The sequence below is a fragment of the Syngnathoides biaculeatus genome, chromosome 22, assembly GCF_019802595.1.
Source record: "Syngnathoides biaculeatus isolate LvHL_M chromosome 22, ASM1980259v1, whole genome shotgun sequence".
NCBI lineage: Eukaryota > Metazoa > Chordata > Actinopteri > Syngnathiformes > Syngnathidae > Syngnathoides > Syngnathoides biaculeatus.
Window position 1 is genome coordinate 7,819,212 of NC_084661.1, and position 14,597 is coordinate 7,833,808.

The 14,597-nt window shown below is 39.8% G+C and overlaps 2 protein-coding genes across 7 annotated transcripts; both read right to left on the reverse strand.

The window, feature by feature from the left end:
- Positions 1-36: 36 nt before the first annotated feature.
- On the reverse strand, positions 37-9,763 carry gspt1 (G1 to S phase transition 1). Its single transcript, XM_061809413.1, has 13 exons — positions 9,384-9,763; positions 8,353-8,610; positions 8,234-8,267; positions 7,959-8,036; positions 7,184-7,364; positions 6,002-6,156; positions 5,534-5,674; positions 5,313-5,406; positions 4,354-4,434; positions 3,876-4,049; positions 3,388-3,477; positions 1,032-1,200; positions 37-947 (listed from the first exon to the last, which is right to left on the reverse strand). The coding sequence occupies exons 1-13, from the start codon at positions 9,577-9,579 to the stop codon at positions 895-897; spliced, it is 1,704 nt and encodes a 567-aa protein (XP_061665397.1). The 5' UTR covers positions 9,580-9,763; the 3' UTR covers positions 37-894.
- dmc1 (DNA meiotic recombinase 1) lies at positions 9,732-14,556 on the reverse strand. Of its 6 annotated transcripts, none has more exons than XM_061809417.1 (14): positions 14,187-14,556; positions 13,910-13,954; positions 13,672-13,818; positions 13,501-13,583; positions 13,332-13,387; positions 12,999-13,040; positions 12,813-12,885; positions 12,614-12,705; positions 11,642-11,715; positions 11,427-11,541; positions 10,949-11,009; positions 10,764-10,880; positions 10,584-10,668; positions 9,732-9,871 (listed from the first exon to the last, which is right to left on the reverse strand). In XM_061809417.1, the coding sequence occupies exons 1-13, from the start codon at positions 14,241-14,243 to the stop codon at positions 10,599-10,601; spliced, it is 1,032 nt and encodes a 343-aa protein (XP_061665401.1). In that variant the 5' UTR covers positions 14,244-14,556; the 3' UTR covers positions 9,732-9,871; positions 10,584-10,598. The 6 variants fall into 6 exon arrangements, with proteins under 6 accessions (XP_061665401.1, XP_061665402.1, XP_061665406.1 ...); XM_061809418.1 differs by having other exon boundaries at positions 9,741-9,871; positions 10,575-10,668; XM_061809422.1 differs by lacking the exon at positions 9,732-9,871 and having other exon boundaries at positions 10,362-10,668; positions 13,332-13,384; positions 13,501-13,568.
- Between the last annotated feature and the right edge of the window lie 41 nt (positions 14,557-14,597).

Below are 14,597 nucleotides of genomic sequence, written 5' to 3' on the forward strand. Positions count from 1 at the left end.
TGCGACAAAAAAAATATATTAACAGGTGGTCCTCTGTTTGCGACCTAACTCACCGTAGTTACCGCAGTAACAACCAAAATTAGTAAAAATGTTCATAAACTTTGAAAAAAATCCAATGAAAAACCGTTATGAAGATGCCAAACTGTAGTCTATAAGGTACACCAACTTGATTATACATTTTCCCCCTGATTGGGGAAAAATATTCAAAATAAGTAAGTGTATTTTGACATTGGTAAAATGTTACAACAAAAAAGGTAAATGTCAAAGTATGAAATATCTTGAGTACAGGTTGGAAAAAAAACAAACATTTTGAATCGAGCGTCATGATTTATTTTTTTGTGTGGCTTATGCAACAGTTGCATTGTTTGTGAGTGTTTGTTCGTCCTTGGTTCTTCATAGTAGTGTGAGAGAGACCAAACTAAGACTGTTGGCATGGCAACATCTGGCAAAATAAAATGTCCACTGGATTTAGACTAATCATTACAATTGGCAATGCACTCCTCAAATTAGAATTTTATGATGTTTGTTTTTTGTAGGAGACTGTAGATTTTATTTTTGTTCTCTCCAGACTCAGTAACACTGCATCCATCTCCATAGTAAAAACAAATGGCATGGCCTGCCTACAGCGTATTCAGCCGTGTACTGTCGCTACATTAGTGGCATAGCAGAGCTTCTCAATATGAGAACCCTGGACGCTGTCTCTCACTTTCGATTGTTCATCATAAAAACTGATCCAGTCTTGTTATTTTCATTTGACATACGCTCCTTTGTTGAATGTTCTTCTCTTTAGCATGGCTGAGTGTGAAGAGAAGAGTAGCTGTTGTGGTTGGCCCCAGCAGCATTTTTACCCTGGCGGCAAGCAGAACGATTACACAACTTGAGCCACTGTTGCATTTAGTCCTTTTCCGGCACCAGCTTCAGCACTTTTCCGATGGCAATGGTTTTGCCTGGTTGGTGGGAAAATACGTCTCATTAAAAATCAAGAAAATAAATAAAAGTACAAAGACAAGCTGTGGGTTGAGTGGTGTTACCTTCATCTCGTAGCGTGAATCTCCCCATTTGAGGAAAGTCCTTGAAAGTCTCCATGCAGATGACGCCTGCTGCTCGGAACCTGGCGATACAAACCTGGTCCTGCTTAACAAAGCGTGGCCGCATTTTACTTTTCTCTCCCGTCTTCTTGTCCACCATACAAATTAAGGCCTGAAATCAAGATGAAAATTAAACCAAAAGTCTGATGAGGACAACAAACTAACAAAATAAGGGTTGCACAAAATACTTTGTTGACTGACCACTAATATGAATCTTTTGTATTTTTATAGAATTACCCCTTGAGAGGAGTCGGTTCATTTTAGTGGGGGTCCAAAACATAAATACAATAAACACAATATTGAACAAAGATTCATACAAACAAATCTCATCCTATATAAATCGGTCAGACCGACCCCCCCTACCAGTCAGAAGGGAACTCCCAGAATATATGTCCATTCAAATAAAAATTGCAAGCATGAGTCACAACAGAAATATACAGTATAAACATGTCATACATGCGTGCACATGCCATGACATTCATATAAATAAAGACAACTAAATTATTAGATGCAGTATATACAGTGAAGAAAATGAGTATACGAACACCCTGTTATATTGCAAGTTCTCCCACTTAGAAATCATGGAGGGGTCTGAAACTGTCACCGTAGGTGCATGTCCACTGTGAGAGAGTTAATCTAAAAAGAAAAATCCAGAAATCACAATGTATGATTTTTTTAACAATTTATTTGTATGATGCAGCTTCAAATAAGTATTTGAACACCTGTCTATCAACTAGAATTCTGACACGGATGGCACGGAAGGTTCCCCTGCTAAAATCAGCACGTGTCAAGGCCTGTCTTCAGTTTGCCAATGACCATTTGGGTAATACAGAGGAGTCATGAGAGAATGTTTTGTGGTCAGATGAGACCAAAATGGAACTTTTTGGTCATAATTCCACGAACCGTGTTTCGAGGAAGATGAATAATGAGTTCCATCCTAAGAACACCATCCTTTGAAGCATGGGGGTGGTAGCGTCATACTTTGGGGTGTTTTTTTGCACATGGGACAGGACGACTGCATTGTATTAAGGAGAGGAGGACCGTGGCCATGTATTGTGAGATTCTGGGGAACAACCTCTTTCCCTCAGTCAGAGCATTAAAGGTGGGTCGTGGCTGGGTCTTTCAACATGACAATGACCCGAAGCACACAGCCAGGAAATCCAAGGAGTGGCTCCTTAAGAAGCATATCAAGGTTCTGGCATGGCCTAGCCAGTCTCCAGACCTAAACCCAATAGAAAATCTCTGGAGTGATCTGAAACACCATGTTTCTCAGCAACAGCTCAGAAACCTGCATGATGTAGAGAAAATCTGCGTGGAGAAGTGGGCTAAAATCCCTCCTGACGTGTGTGCAAACCTGGAGAACAACTACAGGAAACGTTTTACCTCTGTAATTGCAAACAAAGGTTACTGTACCACAAAATATTAACATTGTTTTTCTCAGGTGTTCAAATACTTATTTGCAGCTGTATCACACAAACTGCAAAAAAAGAAAAAAAAGAAAAAAAAATCATACATTGTGATTTCTGGAGTTTTCTTTTTACATTATCTTTCTCACAGTGGACATGAACCTATGATGAAAATTTCAGACCATGCAATATAGTAGGGTCTTCAAATACTTATTTTCTTCACTCTAAATGTATATGTGAATGGTTAGGCAGAAATACAAAAACACTACACAAGAAAAATCAAGAAGAGCAAAAAGAAGGAGAAACTCTTGAGCAGATGCAAGCACAGGGTAAAATGCATGACGTTAAGTGGTTTAGGTTTGAAACCCATTTCGGGAGCTTAAGGGCACAGACCCAAAGATGTGTGATTCTTTCTCAAAGGGGCATGAGCAGATACAGAGTCGATTAATCCAAATTAAAATGGATGAGTTGAAAGACTGAAATGAAGTGACTGATCTGATGGGAGTCAGTCAAACTATTCCTATTGGATCGAGCTTTATATTTAAAAGTATGTCATCCGATTTCAGCCTTTGGCGTACAGACCTTCCAAGAAAATCAGTTCTGTATTTTTCAAACGACAATTAAGTATTGAGGAAAATTAGAAAGAAGAAAATGCATTTAAAGACATATTGCTCAACTTTAACTTGAGTGTCCTCTGCTGAGTTTTCCTTAACATTGTTAGCTCAACTTTACTTGTTATGATACTCCAACCGTCTGACTAAAGCATGCAGCGCAGAAGCACGGTATGTTTTGGTATGTGCAGCCGGTGATACCAGTGCACTCAAAAGGTTGAATTTTAAAGTAATGGGGAAAAAAATGGTCAGAATATGAAGCAGTTGCTTCAGTTAACTTACTGAGATTTGCACTTCTTCAATACAGTTATGGAGGTGAAGAACTGCATTGTAACCAGGACAAATGATTGATTTGTGCTCAATGATGACGATCTGAAATAGAAAGGATGAGAGATTTTGAATACATGACAATTCTGTAATTTGACAAATTCAAAAGGATTAGCGTGTAACTTGTTCAGTATTTATGCTAGTATTTTAGTGACTACACAGGCGTGTATAAATTAACGAGAGGAACCTAGACGCTTCCTTTTTTTTTTTAAGCACAATACAAGGGGTTTATCACTTTACGATAAAATTCCGTCCCAATGTCTAATCTGTGGTTAATTACAGTATTTAGTTGAAAAGCATTTCTCGGTCTAATGTGAAGCAATCCAATGATGTTAAGCAGTAACTGAGCAGGCCTTGTACGTCGCGGTGGAAATAAGTTCATTGCAGGGCATTCCACTATGCTAAACCGAGTACCCCATGCAGCTGTAATCAAATGTAATCACCTGAGCGTCAAAGGTGCGGCCGGTGTGGCAAAGGTTGTCAGGGCTGCATAAGATGAAACCAGGCAGGATCTCCTCTTCCTCGATGCCCTTCAGCCTCATCTTCAGGTTCTCCCCAGGACCTGCGTCATCCGTCTCCACCTCATCGCTTAGGAGGCTCAGTACTTCCACTATGTGCTGAAAATACATTAACAAACACATTGCATTAAACTCCTTCATTTGATTTAATCCTATTATGCCTGCATTATTATTCAGTAAGTGGCTCATCTTATCAAGATTTTTCTTCAAGGTTTTATTATGACTTGCAGGTCATATTTTCAAATGTGAAGCATCTGAAACACGGACTGCTACGTATGTGGAAGCTACATATGCATATCTATACATTTTCACCTCCTTTTATGTATTCCATTGACAAAAACTCTATGACTTTTGGATATATTTTGCCTGATAACTCTACAAGAAGAACGACATCAGATCTCACCCTGTTAGGCATCATTACCAACTGCTGGGCTTTGCTGATGGATCCCGACTCCAACTTCCCGAGGATGACTGTACCCATGTCCTAAACACACACAAAACATTGTTATATAGTTCATTTGGATTAATCACTCTGTTGACACTGAACACAGTAAATTAAGGACTATAAAGTGACTTATTTTACCGACGCTTCTTAAAGATGCAGCTTATTTGCAGATTTCTCTTCAACTCAGCAAAATCCTGTTTATTAATAAATTGTTCGAGGAACTCATCTATAGAACGGTAACTCCACACGGTTTTCAATCAAATTCGCTCACATTAAAGCAATCGGATCAGTATAATTAGATTCTCTACTCAAAAGCAGTACTTCATCAAGATAATCCCGATGATGCAACTTTCAAGATGAAACTGGACAGTGCTGCTTTTTTTCCACTACGACAATGGAGACAAAGGTTGGCAATGTCTGCTTTCTCCAAATTTTTATTTGTATGTGTAATATGTGCGTGTTGTAAACAATTGTAAGTGAAAAAGGTTCAATTATTTCGTGTCTTTATTTAGTGGGTACAGCATATATACAGGTGCACGCAACAGACCAAATTTTACAGTATATGATCATTTGAAACTGAATACCCCTTTCTTAATAACGGCCATTTGAGTGATTTGTGCAAATTTAAATTTTACACAAGTTGCTTCAGTAGTACATAAGGTAATGTTAAGCCATGATCAGTCGCTGGATAGCCAGACACACCGTTTTAACCTTTGTAGCTTGTAGCAGAGTTACACTTTAATCACCAAGACGGTTATTGTGCAATCACAGGAATGAGGTATAGCTACATAACGGAAAGATGAGTGCGCAGGTTCCACTGCTGTGTGTTTTCTATTAGAAGAAGAAATTTTGTCATTTTGGCCTCACGGTTTCCAGGAAACAATCTGACCCATTGTCGGGCTTCTTCAGCTGCTCACCTTGTACTTATCAACGATGGGGAGTCTGACTGGACCATGGATGGATCTGGTGAAGTGAGGCAGACTATCCAAGTGGGGAATAAATGGCAAACCCCTAGTGGAGAGAAAAAAATGAAAGTGGTTCTTTAAAAGACATTTCTGAAGTCCATGTCACATGTCTTCTTTTCTACATGGGTGAAAATGTGAATAATCGCAGCCATCGTGTGACTAGTCCCACTTACGTGTACCAGGGACATTCAGGTACAGGTTCCTTGAGGTTGGCACCTGTGAGTCCGGAGCAAGGCATAAAGTAGATGTCCTTCTTGGGGTTGAAGCCAACCTTCTTTAGGAATGGCACTAGCTTCTCCTTACACTCTTCATACCTGCGAGGTTATGCGACACATCGAGAGTCAATAGAAACTCATCATTTTAAAAGTCACGGCTGCATTAGGAACATCCATCCTTTGTCAATGCATTAGTGTGAGTTGGAACCGATCCAAGCTGATTGCAAGAAACATACAGTATACGCGGACAACCATTCACACGCTTAACTTCAACAAACCCCACATTTACATTTTGGAATGTGGGCGGTAATGCTGTGGCAGATGTGCAACTGCTTGTCCACATTTGTATCAAGATGTCACAACTGAACACCAGTGAAGGGTTTTAACAACAATAGCGAACCCACTCTCCATCCAGACCTTGCTCACCTGTCTAGGCTCCAGTTGACAGTGGGGTCATCCATCTTGTTGACCAGGACAATGAGATGCTTGACACCTGCCGTTTTAGCCAACATAGCGTGTTCCCGAGTCTGTCCGCCCTTTTCAAAGCCGGTCTCAAACTCTCCCTTTCTTGCCGAGATCACCTGATATGGACCAGAAATAAAACGATTTTAATGGCGAATCTTCTAATTGCAGTCCATTTTTATTGAAAATAAAATAAAATAAATAAAACTGTTGAACTGTCTACAGCAACAGGGTTCTGTCTACATATGCTTCCCCCGCATGAAAATGGACAAAGTAGCAGGCCAAAGCAACAAGTGGTGATACAACCCACAAGCATTCGCCCTTCTCGGCCAGTTCAAAGCCTGACAGCCTTTTTGTAACAAGCGGGAAAAATATGGCGTAGTCGTAAAATTACACAGGTTCCTAACTCTTGACATATGATGTTTGAGCTGTGCTATAATGAACTCATTTATTTGCGCAGCGGCAGAAAAACACGGCATCAGGTGGCAAAATAAGGCAGCAGGCACGGTATTAATGCTTTTGCCATTAGACTGCTTTATATTCATGGCTATAGAGTTTCTTTCACACAAATATTTACTGGTTTTATGAAAGTGCAAGGTTATGAACTGGTTTGCGTAGCAGTGTACAAAATTGTCATCACAAGGCACAAGATGGCATGCTCATTTACCACTATACTCGGTTTTTCATTTAATTATGGTCCAAAATATTTTACCTTGCAAACATCTACTGTAATTATGACTTTACTCCTGTGCAAACATAGAGTAGTGAGTTTTTGAGAGTACGGCGCACGGCGCACAAGTTTGGGTTATCTTGTTGCTGTAGGAACGGCACTACGCTGTAAACCAAGTATGCCATAAACTCACAAAATTGCTCATTCCTCATATAATTTAAAACAATGGATTCAAGAAGACGATTTCTAGCACCCTAACACCTAGTTTCTGCTGGCAAAAGGCGAAAACACAAATACAAATGTGTGTTCTGATGACCAGTAAAAACAATCTTGTACCATTTAGGGGACGTGCTGAAAAATGAAAACAGGAAGATGACAAGGATGCATGAGTTTGTTTTAATGCATGTTTTACATGCTTGCATAATAAAGAGTATTTCAAATAAAGATTACTTAATCAACGTTTAAATCCATCTCACCAAGACAGCCAGATCGGCTTGCGACGCTCCTCCAATCATGTTTGGGACAAAGCTCTTGTGTCCGGGCGCGTCGAGGATGGTGAAGTGTTTTTTCTCAGTCTCAAAGTAAGCCCTGCCTACCTCCACCGTCTTCCCCTTGTCTCGCTCCTCCTGGTTGGTGTCCAGTGCCCACGAAAGGTACCTGGGACCATGATGAAGATACATATGCAGAACTGCATTATATAAAAAAAAAGACTTTAAAAGCCGCCACATGGTACTAAACTGGGTTATCGATATCGAATATACCCTGCCATCGTGAGCCTGATGTCACCAATTGATGACAGATATACGCATTGTTGTCTGCTCCAACAACACCAAAAAACACACTAACAAACACCCGCTGTAAATCTAAACTATGACAGTTAAATAATGACTAAATATGCGGAGGTGTTTTAATTATTAACTAAGCAAAATAACATAAACTGGCTCCCAGTGGAGTAATTGAGAGGAGTCTCATTGAAATCAATGGGGAACGAGTCTAAGTCAGGCCAACTGAACCTTATTATCATTCGTCTTACTGTATTTTTATTTACTTCCATGTTGTCACTGCTTGTGGAGTTATGTACAATGTGAGCATCTTTACATGCAGCTTGCTCCATGTACACCATAAATATAAACAGCCTTATTGGATGTGTCACTTGAAATGTACATGGAACTCTACCCATTTTAAATAATCTGACATACACATTCAATCAAAACTGGACACTTCTAAAAAATGTACTGAAGCCATGCATACCATGTCTCTCTGTTTTTTTCTTTCGCTTCCCTTTCGTATTTTTCCAAAGTTCGCTTTTCCACCATTCCAGTGAGATACCTAATCAGAAACACACACAATATTAAACGTGAAGAAGTCCAATTAAAATGATGTTACCACAGAATTCAAGTGCTTCTTTTTCTTCTACTTGATAAAGTAAATTTTACTGTCAATGATGTCTGTTATACTTGTGCTTGAATCCATTCAATGTGGCTCAAGTGTGAATAGCAGTTTAATTTCTCACAATGTTTACTCACATGATCTGTCCCCCAATAGTTGACTTTCCAGCATCTAACAGCAAAAGAAAAATGGTTATAATATTAAACTATCATTTTGAAGTCATCTTAAGACAATGATGCAACTAATGCTTACGCACCCACATGACCGATGAAGACGACATTCACATGCTCTTTCTTGGGGGCGTCCGGTGTTGAAGGTGCCACTTTTGGCACAGGCATCTCCTCTTCCTCCTCCATGATCATCTCCTCATCCTCTTTGTTCTCAGCATACGGCTGACAGTCCCCCGCCACCACCGGGTCCTCTTGTCCGCCACCTCCGCCCGGCTCATCGTTCTGCTCCCACGTGTCTTCGTAGGCAGCCATATCTGCCTCCGAGCCGCCGTTTTCCACCGGACCTGGAAAAAAACGCTCACCGGATGATTGGAAGCTTCGTCTCTCCAAACCCTTTGTCAGTTCTTTTGGTTTGCAGCGTAACTTTTCTGCTATACCTTCTAAGTAAAATATGTAACTTGACTCAATAAACTATGACGTCCAGGGCTCTATTTGACATTGTTGGTTAAAATCCCAGGATACAACCTCGGCCACGAAATGCAGTTCAATGGGAAGTCTATTTCAGACATGGAACAGTGATGTTGCATCATAACATTCACACAAGGCAAGTGCTTGTGGCTCACCAATGCCAGCAATCCAAATAAGGCTCACCATATGAAACTTCAAAGGAGCAACCCACCCCTGGCATTCCTGATTAGTTTGGCGTTTCAAGCATAACTGCGAATGAGCCGCGTAACCACCCTGGCACTTGACCCATCACCTCCCCTGTTAACAGCCTGCGCCTTTGGAACCTGACAAGCAATCGTATTCAGGCTTTATAGTTTATTAATTGTGCCTCCATACCGACTGTTTGTCCCACATCTATGTTGCCAACTGGATCAGAGGTCACTTAAAAAGAGAAAAACGAACATTTTACACGTTCATTGGTATTCACCCCACAACCTTGGCCATGTTTTAGTGGGTGTGGGTGTAATTTGGTCATGAATGAGCTATAACTGGTGACGACACGGAGTCGACGTGTTGGCAAGTGGCACAGGCTAACTTTAGCTGCGTTAGCAAGATAGTTAGCAAGTTATGCTAAGTTCCAAAGTGTTTTCTAGCTTTCGCGTAAGCTCACCGTCGGAAGAAGGCATTTCCGCGGCGCTGGTTTGAAGGAAGGTCGGCACGAACACCGGGGCGTTGAGGTTGGGGACAAACGGCTTGGCGTTGACATTGAGTGCGGCGAAGGCGCTCGGGAGAGCCGCCGAGGTGGCCGGGGCCTCGGCGTCTTCCTCCAGCTCCCACGAATCTGGAGCCGTGTCTCTCGGGTCCATTGCTCAGTTTACCAGAGTCGATAAGATATCGCGTGTCGGGAGAGCTCGTATGTATTTGTCGTTCTGTTAAAAAGGCGGTTGGTTACCAGTAGGTTTAAATACTTGACAGCGCTGTTAGTGAACTTCCCATTGCTATGCTGCTTTGACAAGCATATGGAGCGCGCAGCTGACGAGTAGTCTTTCGCCGATGCATGTCCTGCGGTCCCCGCGAGAGGTCACCACTGGCCCCCGTTGGCTGCGGTCTTCGACTTACGACGGTCATCGGCGTCTTCGTTGGGCACGTAACACGAATCTGTAGATAGGGTCGAGACATATTCTTTCACGAACCTACGTTCATACAGTATTAGTCATTATTGCAAAAAATATATGCGAACGAAAAACACTTCTAGACCCTGAGTAAAACAAAATCTAATGATGTACTAAATTCTTTGGCCTCTGTGCAAACTAGTCCATTAAACTCCATTCATAAATTTCAACTCACTTACATTAGGTATGAAAAACACTTCTCGGCCACAAATATAAAACAATAAAAGGAAAAGCAGCAAGTACAGTCGAAACTGAGTGTGACATTTTGCAAACCTCCCTGTGCCATAATTACAGCAAATATTTGTATAAAAACCACCTGGGCCATAAATCTGAAAATGTTACATGAACAAATAAGTACAATGGGAACGGTTTACGCCCATTGCTTTTTATAAGCTTGAAATATTGTATAATGGGGCTGTTATAGAGAACCACCTTTAAAGTAATAATGAGACCATTTATTTACATTCAAGAGTGTTTCTACTTTGTCAAATCGCGAACAAGATAGCATGGTACTAACAATACAAAGAATATACAGTACATTGCATGCAACAGAATTCTTACAAATACGCTAAATTACAAGAAGGCAAAGCTAAGTGCTCTAATATATATTGTTTTGAGTACAAACATGAAAACCATGCTAATAAATAGTGTAGTAAAAACAGTAATGTGAATGAAAGGGAACATCTAACAGTGCTAACGTGTTTGTTCATCTTTCACTCCTTAGCATCAGTAATTCCTCCAGCTGTGATGGCAAAAGTGGCCTCATTCTCAGGCATATCTGGGCTGCAAAAACAAATCAAGAAAATGAAAATGATTTATATAATGTGGAACAAATACAGAGTTCCAATCTGTGAATTTACTATAAACGTGATAAGTACCTGTCAAATATTTTGGCAATTCTCATCTCAGCGCGTCCCTTCCTCAAGCTCAACCTTGTGGTGGAAGCATGTGCCAGGATGTGGCCACCGATTGGCTTTTTGGGATCGGCTTGGAATCTAAAATGGTGGGAGAACACCAAAATTGCAGAATTAAAGCCCAAACATTCAAGCATGTGATCACTTACGTCATCCCTGCACCAGGATCAGCAGTCATTTGGTTGGTCACAAACACAGCAACATTGTATTCTAAGGAGAAAAAAAGGAACCTTAATATGCATCATTTTATATGCCAAAATAAAATGTGGTGCACAAAAGATTTGTAATCTTTGTGCATTAAACGGAGAATATGTATATTGTTTTTTCCCATCATATGGTATGATGTACAGTGATAATCATCCAAGTTTGATCAAATTTGACAATGATTTGAAAAAAAAAATCAATCAATGTTGATATTCTAAAAATCCTTATTAGAGCCACTGACAACATGAAGAAAAGAGTGAGATTACCGTAAATCATCAAAGAATTGTGTTATGAGTATGGAGATGGAATTTTACAACAGTCACATTTCAATGTCATTTTTTTAAGAGTATCAGCTAATGTGGAAACATCACTTTACTGTTGACAGCGCAAAATCACACACATTTATGAAAGCTAGAGTCAGACCTTCAGAGATCTTCTGCAGTCTGGACAGCATCTGGGCCAGTTTCTGCTGCCTCTCAGCCAACTCACCTCGGCCTGAAAAATCAACTCTGAACAGGGCCATGATGGAGTCAATAATCTGAAGAACACACAAATCAGAAAGCTCTACCTTATTAATAAATTTATTAAAATATCCCAAAGTCCATCGCTTGTATGGAAAATTAAAGTTTTCTGCTTGCCAGAAGCTTGAAGACCCCTCCTTCCTCATGGAACTTGGCTGCTACAAAATCCAATAGCTCCATCTGATGTTCACCTGAAGGAACAGCAGAAACAAGTCAGTTAATATCATAGAGCGCAACATCCAAATTTGAACACACTTTTCGTTTGGCTTTTGTGTGTTTGTTTTTTTTTTTGTGTATTAGCGACTGTGAATACAATAATAAACATCCATTCCATACACAAAGAAATTAAATACAAAAACATTTCCCAAGCAGATGCTAACAAAGGCAGCCTGGTGAAATAATGACCAGTACAGTAACAAATTCCAGTTACCTTGCCATTACATATCTTTAAGGTGTCTTCTGGGTGTGTTGTTTTACTGCACAACTAGTTTTATTACACAGTAGCTAAGTTCTCCTTACACTTCACAGGGAGTTTGAGTCTAAAATAAATTAATCAACAGTGCATTAGTTCGCAGGGGATTTTTTTTTAAATTTAGAACAGCTAAAGTCAACGAGGGTCACAAAGAGGTTTGTGTTCAACATTGGAGGTTCCACTGTAGTTCTCATCGAGTCATTCGGCTAATTACTTGGTTAGTGGTAGTAGTATTCTGGCATCCTCATTCCACAAACATGCATGTTAGGTTAAGTGGTGACTTTAAATCAGGGATCTCAAAATCAATTGGAGGTACGCGTGTGCAATTTGAATTAGAAATGTACAGTTTAAATTACAAATGTAAAAAAATCCAATCTTCTGGGAGGTGAGAGTGGGCACAAAATTTTGGCTGGCAAATGGCCCGCAAGCAGCCAGTTTGAGACCCTTGCTTTAAAATGTCTCTATGAGTGAATATGAATGGTTTGTCTATTATGTGCCCATGGATGGATGTAATCTTGTAATAAACAGTAACGTTGTTAGTTAATTCTCCCAAACATCAATAAAAATAATTAATTGAAATATGCATCCCACGTGTATTTGTGATACATTTTTCTTACTAGTGTAGGCCCGGGCATAAAGAACATTGTCAAGGACGGCATCATGGTCCAAATTAAACCTTTCAGCAATGTCTCTCAGTCTGTCTGGGCGACTGCAAAAGGCATTTATGAAGGGTAATAGAGACAAAACAGAAGAAAACAAACAAAATATGAACAAAACTCAAATTTTGTTATCATGCTTTCATCATCAAGAGGATACAAGGTGTTCTCTGTATCGATAAAGATGACCTTCCCGCCTGAGTAGCCATCTTCTCCTGGCAGCTGAGTGGTGACTTGGATAAAAACAAAAGAGTGGAAAATGGAGTTAATTACTTGTTCTTAGGAACTTTTTTTTTTTTTTTTTTTTTTTGGGGGGGGGGGGGGAATAACAAGGCGCCTTACTCACCACAAAGTGTGTGGGAGAGCTGTGTTTTTCCTGTACGGAACTCTGCGGGATAGTATGACATTTTACACAAGATGTCCAGTGGATATGAAAAGTCTAAACACCCCTGTTCAAATCCATTATTTTTGTGATGTAAAAAAGAAACAAAGTTTAAGTTTGAACCATAAAGTGAGAAACTACTTACTTTGCTCTCATTTTTTTATATTACAAAAGAAAAAGGAGTTGACACATTTGAACAAGGCGTGTGGACTTTTATATGCACTGCATAAACTGATACAAGATTAAAAAATAAATAAACAGGAGCCTAAAGAAAAGGAGGAGGATGCAGTATCTCACCACCAAAGGCTTCTGTGATAGCCATACTCTCTATTCCTCCACCCAACAGTTTACTGCTGAGACAAAACCACAGTAAATTATTACATTTCCATTTTTTTTTCAGCAGTCTAACATATATGCTTAATCAATTTACTGTAAAACTAATCAAAATACACAGTCAGGTCTTAACTCAAACTCCTGACTCCCGGTTGTGATGTGAAAAACTTGCTTCCTCTTGGCACTGTACTCAAAGGCAGTCTGGAAACCAACATTCTATGAGGACGAGAATAATCTAAAAACGTTATAACGGCTCAATCTACATCACAGCAAAAGCCTGTGCAAGTTAATTGGTGATTTTTACAAGCATCTTCCCAGCAGCCTCCTTGATTTTTTCCACTTTTGCTTCTGACAATCCCTTAATGTTGCACAAAGCCTTGCGAGTGGTCATTTGGATTCCCTTCACAGTGCAGATCCCCACAGTCTTCATCTTTTTTATGTCTGCCATATTCTGTGGAGACAAAGAGTACGGAGAGGTGAGAGGGACTTGTACCACATATAAACATTGGTTTGGTGCTAAAATTTGAATTTACTGTACTTACAATGCCATATTTTTGCAGAAGGTCAATGTCTTGGAAAAAGGAATCCTGTTTGGAGGAGAACAAAATGAATGTTGACTGTTTAAAAAAAAAATTTTTTTTTTATGTAGAAAAATGTTCTGCGATGTGCAGAAGAGACTGGATGGCATAACTTCCTTAAATAATATGACCTCATGTAAACTTAGTTTCTGCTTGTATCGAACCCTTTGCATTCGGTTCTCAGCAGGTAATATCCATTAGTAGCTTCAATTTTAAAGTTTGAGAAGTGGAATTGTTTTACCTCATCATCCTGAAATGTAGCATCATCTTCAACAACTTGATCCTCTGAGACTTTCATTGTGAATGTTGTGTAGTTACAACGTTTTGGGAATTTTCGAAAATAGAGGTTTTAGTCACCGTAGCTCAACTCGGTTTAGCCGAGGTAAAACAATCTTGCGAAATTAGCAAAATACTCCGTGTTGGTATTTCAAAGTCTAACAAAAGGCGTATCAGTAAGTACTGTTTTATTATTACTCGTATAGAAATGTAAGCGGTTCGTGTGACCTTACTTCATTAGAAGCCCATTATCAACTGGTAAGAATGTACGTATGAAATTTAGTAAACATTAAGGAAGTGCAGTTTGGTAGGACGCGAACGGCGGGAACTGAAGGTTCGGTGATGATAGCTTCAAGGAAATGGGAATTTTCATACA

Excerpts from the sequence above, each read along its gene's own strand:
- gspt1 (XM_061809413.1), bottom strand. The coding sequence starts at position 9,579 with ATGGACCCGAGAGACACGGCTCCAGATTCGTGGGAGCTGGAGGAAGAC. Across the intron at positions 5,675-6,001 it reads GTCAACTGGAGCCTAGACAG|GTATGAAGAGTGTAAGGAGA; the intron begins GTGAGCAAGGTC and ends ATAACCTCGCAG. Across the intron at positions 4,435-5,312 it reads CCATCGTTGATAAGTACAAG|GACATGGGTACAGTCATCCT; the intron begins GTGAGCAGCTGA and ends GTGTGTGTTTAG.
- dmc1 (XM_061809417.1), bottom strand. The coding sequence starts at position 14,243 with ATGAAAGTCTCAGAGGATCAAGTTGTTGAAGATGATGCTACATTTCAG. Across the intron at positions 13,388-13,500 it reads ACCGGGAGTCAGGAGTTTGA|CAGTAAACTGTTGGGTGGAG; the intron begins GTTAAGACCTGA and ends GTTTTGTCTCAG. Across the intron at positions 11,542-11,641 it reads GAGGGGTCTTCAAGCTTCTG|ATTATTGACTCCATCATGGC; the intron begins GCAAGCAGAAAA and ends TGTGTTCTTCAG.